We start from the raw sequence: 6,292 nt of genomic DNA on the forward strand, positions 1-6,292 counted from the left end.
GAACTTTATCTCGTGGTTTTTAAACATCCTTAAACGTGATTTTATGCGTTAAAACGAAGTCATCGGCCAGAGTAGCAGCCTTGTGGAGCCTATCTACTTTTTGTTCGTTTTCATAAGTAGCAAGGGCGGAAGGTACACAACTCTTAAATTCCTCTATAAGGATTAATTGTCTAACCTGCTCTCTACTCTCGGCTTTTTGAGACGCGCACCAACGATCAAACAAAATTTCCTTTTCACGCGCAAACTCAACATAAGTCTGATTCGAAAGTTTCGTGTATTGTCTAAATCGCTGTCTATATGCTTCCGGGACTAACTCGTAGGCTTTTAATATAGCAGCTTTAACAATCGTATAATCAGCAGATTCTTCAATGGACAACGAAGCATAAACCTCCTGCGCCTTACCGGTTATCACGCATTGCAAGAGCAAAGACCAAACATTTTCAGGCCACCTTAATGAAGCTGCAACCCTCTCGAAATGACAAAAATACTTCTCAACGTCCTTCTCACAAAAAGGAGGGACCATCCTCCGATTTCGGCCGACATCAAAATCATCAGAGGCAGCGTGAGCAGCCTTAGAGCTCATCTCTAACTCCATTCGTTTCAGAGCAAACTGATGATCAAGTTCACGCTTTCGCAGCTCTAATTTACTATTCTCTAACTCCAATTCTTTTTCTTTAATTGCCAACTCTCTCAATCGAATAGCATTCTCACTTACTGAAGGATCAGCCACTTCCTCCACAACACTGACGTTTTCTAATGGCATTTGTAAAACGCCTAACTCCACCAGACAGCCTTTAAGGACGTTTCGCAAAGTTTCCTTCAAAGTCTTATACCTAGGAGCGATTTCAATTTTATAAGACTCTGCAATTTGCAATAACTGCTCTTTTGTGCACGATAAAAGCAGTTCTTCAGAAGGAGACTCCCGAAATATATCAACTACCGAAGTCATTTCGACACATGTAGGCTACTCACCAAAAATAACGAAAATAATGGTTTCAACACAACTGACAACAAAATACTCATGAAACCACTAAGTCGTTTTCACAAATCCTAAATTTTACCTGCCAAAACTAAAGAAAACAAAGTGAATTTGGCCGCTACACGAAGTTACCACGAATGATACGAATTAAGAATAAACTTCACTTACTGATTTAAATTTACGAAGTGAATAACCAAAAGCGATCCCACAACACGTATTTACCCCATTTAACATCAGATTAATTCCCTAGTCTTCAGTGGCGTTAGGGGCTCGAGGCCACTTTAAACGCTGAAATCATGAACACCTGCACACCGATCCCATTAACAAGATCAGCTGCCGGTGAACTGAAGCGTGCCTCCACTCCGAATAACCACTAAAAATAAAAAAGGCAAAATAACAAAGTGGCAGGTTCAAACCTACCCGACGACTACTGAATAAATAGGGCAAATACTCACCTGGGACGCTCGTAGCTACTCACAACCAAAAAAATAAATCAAACAAACACGACGAAAACACGGCCATACACATTTTCTTTCCTCCCACACTAAACAGCTGAGAAGAAAAAAAAAGAAAAACAAACGATGGACGAGCCCCCAATTATGTTACAGCCACTGCCATAACACAAAAGAGGGATAACACAACGGCTCGATCAAAAGGGGAATTTATTATTGAAACGAAATATAACAACAAGTGGGAGAAATTAGACAGGAAAAATAAAAGGGATAAACACAAGAAGAGAGCGCAGCTCCGGCTCGGGACGGCCGCTCAAGTTCCGCCCCCGAAGTGTGGAAACTTGACTTCCTTTAAGCACGCGTAAATAGTCCACAGGTGTAAAGGATCTGCAGAATCAGGACAGAGGTAAATCATGCTTTTCCTGCCCCTAGAGGGCAGGCAAATACGTAAATACACATGCATGTAACAATGATGTAACTCAGTTACTAACTCTGTTACTATTTGTGAGAAGTAATTAGTAACTATAACTAATTACTTTTTTAAAGTAACGTGCCCAACACTGGTTACGACTCACAGTTATGGTAAGGGACGTGATATTTCTGAAACACGCTGGAAGCGGTTGACCAATAACAACACACTGGTCCAGTCAACCAATCGCTTTTGGGAAAGCTTATGCTGCCTTTGATAATTTGATAATTCCCACTTCTGAAGTCGTGATTATGAGCTCATCGCATTCAAGTTTTGAAATGGTAGGGTGTTCATGTGCAATTTTTACCTAGGAAACCTGTATTTATGCTAATTTTGAGCACATAAAGGCACCATTAATAGAGACTGGAACTAAACATATTGTTACTGACAGCCTGGGAAAAGAGGTGCTGCAACAGTGTAAAATATTTTTTAAAATAAGGTGTTTTTTCAACTTTCAAGCATGAAAGCCTATTCTTTTAGACCCCAAAAACAAAATCAAGACTTTGTAAAAGGGCATAATATGGCCTCTTTAAATAAATCACCCAGAATAACACTTTTGATGTTATCGCAAGCAGGGTGCAAGCGATGCACTTTAGTATGTGCCATGAGTTGTTTGATCAAAGTATATAAGAGCTACAATGTAGTAGCTCACAAATGTCTCATTCGCTTCTCATCTCCTCACTTTAAGGCGCCACCAACTCGCAGAGAGAGTGATACTGACCCCAACACTGACACCCCATTGGCTAGCCAGGAATCGATGGACCAATCCGACGGCCTGCAGGAATGCAGTGATGTGGAAGTGGACGTGATATCTGATGATGATGATGACGGTGATGACGATGAGGTGGATTCGAGGGTGTCACCTCGTTCAGAAAGCCCCAGAGGTCTGTAGAAATGACACAGAATGACATTATATATGTATATTTATAATATTTGTTATAATAAAGATATATCTAGTTGTTTTACAAAAATCTTTATTATATATTTTTAATTAATATAATAATATTATATATATATATATATATATTTATTTATATGGATTTAAAATTTATATAATAAAATAATAATGTAGTATTGTTAAATATTATTATATAGCTATATAAATCAGTAAATAAATGTATATTAAATATTGATTTAGGTTTAAATTAATATTTAGGAAAAAATACTGGCGAAATTATACAAGAGACTGTTTGCCAGGAAGTTGTTGGCTTTGATCTCCTTCTATATAAAATGATTACATATTTATCAGACCGTCTGTGTGGATGCACTTCACCCAGAATCCTGTAAACTTTAGCCCTTTGTAACACTAACAGCAGCCTACACATGATTATGCAACCAATGTACACAACAAACACATGTTGAATTTAGCACATCAAACATTCCACACACACACAAAGGTACACAAACTTACAATATGCACACTAAACTCTGACAGACTGGAGAATCTCCTTCGACTAAATTTGAAGAAAAAAGAAAGAAAGAAGAAGCACATTTAGGTGGATTACTAATGTATAAGCTTGTGTGTTATAGGTGGATAATGGCAATAAATTGCAGGTTGAACGTCTCTCCCAGACCTTTACTGTGTCATTCACAATGAACATACCTTATGTACATACACTTATACACTCAGAAGTTTTGAATTTTAAAGCCCCTTGAAATTATATAATCACAGTCTTGAGGTGTGTTTGAAATGGCATACTACTGAAAGAGTTTAGCATACAGTATTTTAAGAAATTAATATTTGTATTTATTTCTTAATTACTTTTGAGGACATTAAATTGATCAAATATGACAGTAAAGACTTAAATTGTTACAAACAATTTATATTTAAAATAAATACTGTTTATTTGAACTTTCTATTTATCAAAGTATGCTGAAAAAAAATGTATCATGGTTTCCATAAAAATGAGCAGCACAACTGTTTTCAACATTGATTAAAAATAAGAAGAAATGTTTCATGAGCACCAAATCAGCATATTAGAATGATTTCTTTGCCATCATAGGAATAAATTACATTTTAAAATAAATCAAAATAGAAAAGTTATTTTAAATTATAATAATATTTGTATTAATTGTATTTTTGACCAAATTAATGCAGCCTTGGTGAGCATAAGATACTTATTTCAAAAACATTAAAACATTTTAATGACCCCAAATTTAAATTTCAAAATTTTCATTTTAATTTTCATTAAATTTAATAATAATAATAGTCATTAAATTACAAGAAAAAAGTCGCTAAATTACGAGAACAAATTTGTTCTCGTAATTTAGCGACTTTTTTCTCATAATTTAATGAATTTATTCTCAACATTTTATCTTGATTTTTTTCTTGAAATTTAAAGATTTTTTTTTTCTCGTAATTTAATACGTTTATTCTCAACATTTTATCGAGCTTTTTCTCGAAATTTAACAAGTTTTTTCTCATAATTTAACAAGTTTATTCTCAACATTTTATTTCGGCTTTTTTCTCGAAATTTAACAACTTTAATCTCGAGATGGTTTTATTTTTTTATTATTGCTTGACCCTAATCCTCTTCAATAGGATTGCTTTAGATCTTGGTCTTTATTTGCAGCAATTTACTGACCTCACTGACTGAATTGAGAAAATGCACTTGTCATAAAATTATCTGACCAACCATAAAATTGCGTTTTGTGTTATTTTTTCAATGAAATACATGAAAGGTGTTTTCTATTCCATATTTGCACTAAGGGTTTGGTTATCGGCCTTATATTACAATTTTGTGTATTACGTTGCAGTTCCAAAAGGTTACTGGTTAACTGTCCAGTAAAACTTTCCAAAGGCAAATTTAATCTACATTTGGTTTATCAAGTTTTAATTTTGGACTCTTACGTAGTTTATATCAAGCATATGTACTGTATAGTCAAGAAGCAGTTCATTTCATCCAGATAATCTGGTAAAATTCAGTCAAAAACATAAACTTAAAACTTAATGTCTTAATATGGTTTTATTTTGTACATTTTTACTTAATTGATTTTTTTTTTTTTCTGCCTTTCATCATCTACAGATCTGCAAGACATTCCTGAAGAGAGCGAGTCCGCGACAGACCCCCGGGACCGTGAGGTCTCACACTGCTAATATTTTTTTCGATTCTCAACCCAAGACTGGCCTGGAACAGACTATAGACTCCATGAGCAGGTCTTCCTCTGAACAGGGAAGAATCTTACATAGTTTATGAATATTCATTTCATTATATACATACAGTATTTAGTTGTATCCAGTAACTTTGCTTACAGCTTCTGTGTGGCCGTTTATGACATGTTAATATTCAACATGTCTTCTTGGAATCCAATCATATGGCTTTTGACATCCACGGAACAATAAGGATATGCCAAAGCACCGTGATGGAGATGAAGTCATGCAAATAATGGGACTTTGCACTTGACAGTGGGATGAAACAGTTGTCTTAAGATTCTGAAAGTATAAACCAAACATAACTGATCCAGCTCAAGGGTATCGGCAGAATCCGTCCAGATTTATGTACTGTTTGTGAGATACTCATCGCAGTGCTTTGTACCGATGCTGGAGCACGCAAAACTTATTTTTTTCTTTAAGTGTAATGTTCTTGTTTGTGAGAGGTCATTGTAAAGAAATGTCTCTTTCTTGAGCTTTATTTTAAATTTATTTATTTTCCTTTATTTTGAATGGAAAGAAATTCTTTTAAGCATGTTGAAGCAGTTAGAAAGAAGCCATAACTTGAAATATACCAACATAATATACTGGGACCAAAACTACTGGCTCTATAACAAAATGACTATTTCAGAGACTTGAGGGCTTTTTTATGAAGGAATTATATTGCATTTTATAGCAATATATAGGAATATATTTACATCTATAGCAATGATCTTAATAAACCCAGGAAGGTTATTATGATAAGAGTATTGTGACATTATAAATGGTTCCTCAACCCACAGTGTGTGTTAACGGGGAATACTTTGTAAATATAAAATTTATTGACTAAAATAGATCAAATCACCAAAATCTGCCAGTAACCAACAACATTTGATGTGTCTTAACTACAGTTTTGCTTATGTTTTGATTTTGTTCAAGAATGTGTGTGTTTTGTTTTTGTTTGTTTTTTTTGCAATTACTTGACTATGTGCCAAAATTTGCTTGGCTGAATATTGCTGAAATATATGCTTTTATTTTAGTCAGTTCAACATTTCAGGAAGCAATGTCTTAGAAATTACTGTAGGATGATATTCTTCATGTTTTGAAGTAACTATAAGAAAACATAGGATTTACTGAAGTCACATAAAAATGTTTGTATGGAAAATGACAGAAACATTGTTGAAATGTTCACAGTGTTTCAGATATATTGAAGTGGATGAAATAAAAACTGTTGGTATACAACATCATCAGGATTGCTTTAT

General features: G+C 34.4%; 1 protein-coding gene across 3 annotated transcripts in view; it reads left to right on the forward strand.

The window, feature by feature from the left end:
• The window catches only part of arhgef2a (Rho guanine nucleotide exchange factor (GEF) 2a), a 69,968-nt gene extending 63,676 nt beyond the window's left edge, over nucleotides 1-6,292 (forward strand). For 2 of the 3 annotated variants that reach the window (XM_067411368.1, XM_067411369.1), the window contains 2 exons: nucleotides 2,589-2,784; nucleotides 4,927-6,292. In XM_067411368.1, coding sequence (XP_067267469.1) covers nucleotides 2,589-2,784; nucleotides 4,927-4,997 — 267 coding nt within the window. In that variant the 3' untranslated portion in view covers nucleotides 4,998-6,292. The remainder of the gene's footprint in view (nucleotides 1-2,588; nucleotides 2,785-4,926) is intronic. The other variant, XM_067411370.1, reaches the window with a different exon arrangement.

Source organism: Chanodichthys erythropterus, chromosome 15, assembly GCF_024489055.1.
Source record: "Chanodichthys erythropterus isolate Z2021 chromosome 15, ASM2448905v1, whole genome shotgun sequence".
NCBI lineage: Eukaryota > Metazoa > Chordata > Actinopteri > Cypriniformes > Xenocyprididae > Chanodichthys > Chanodichthys erythropterus.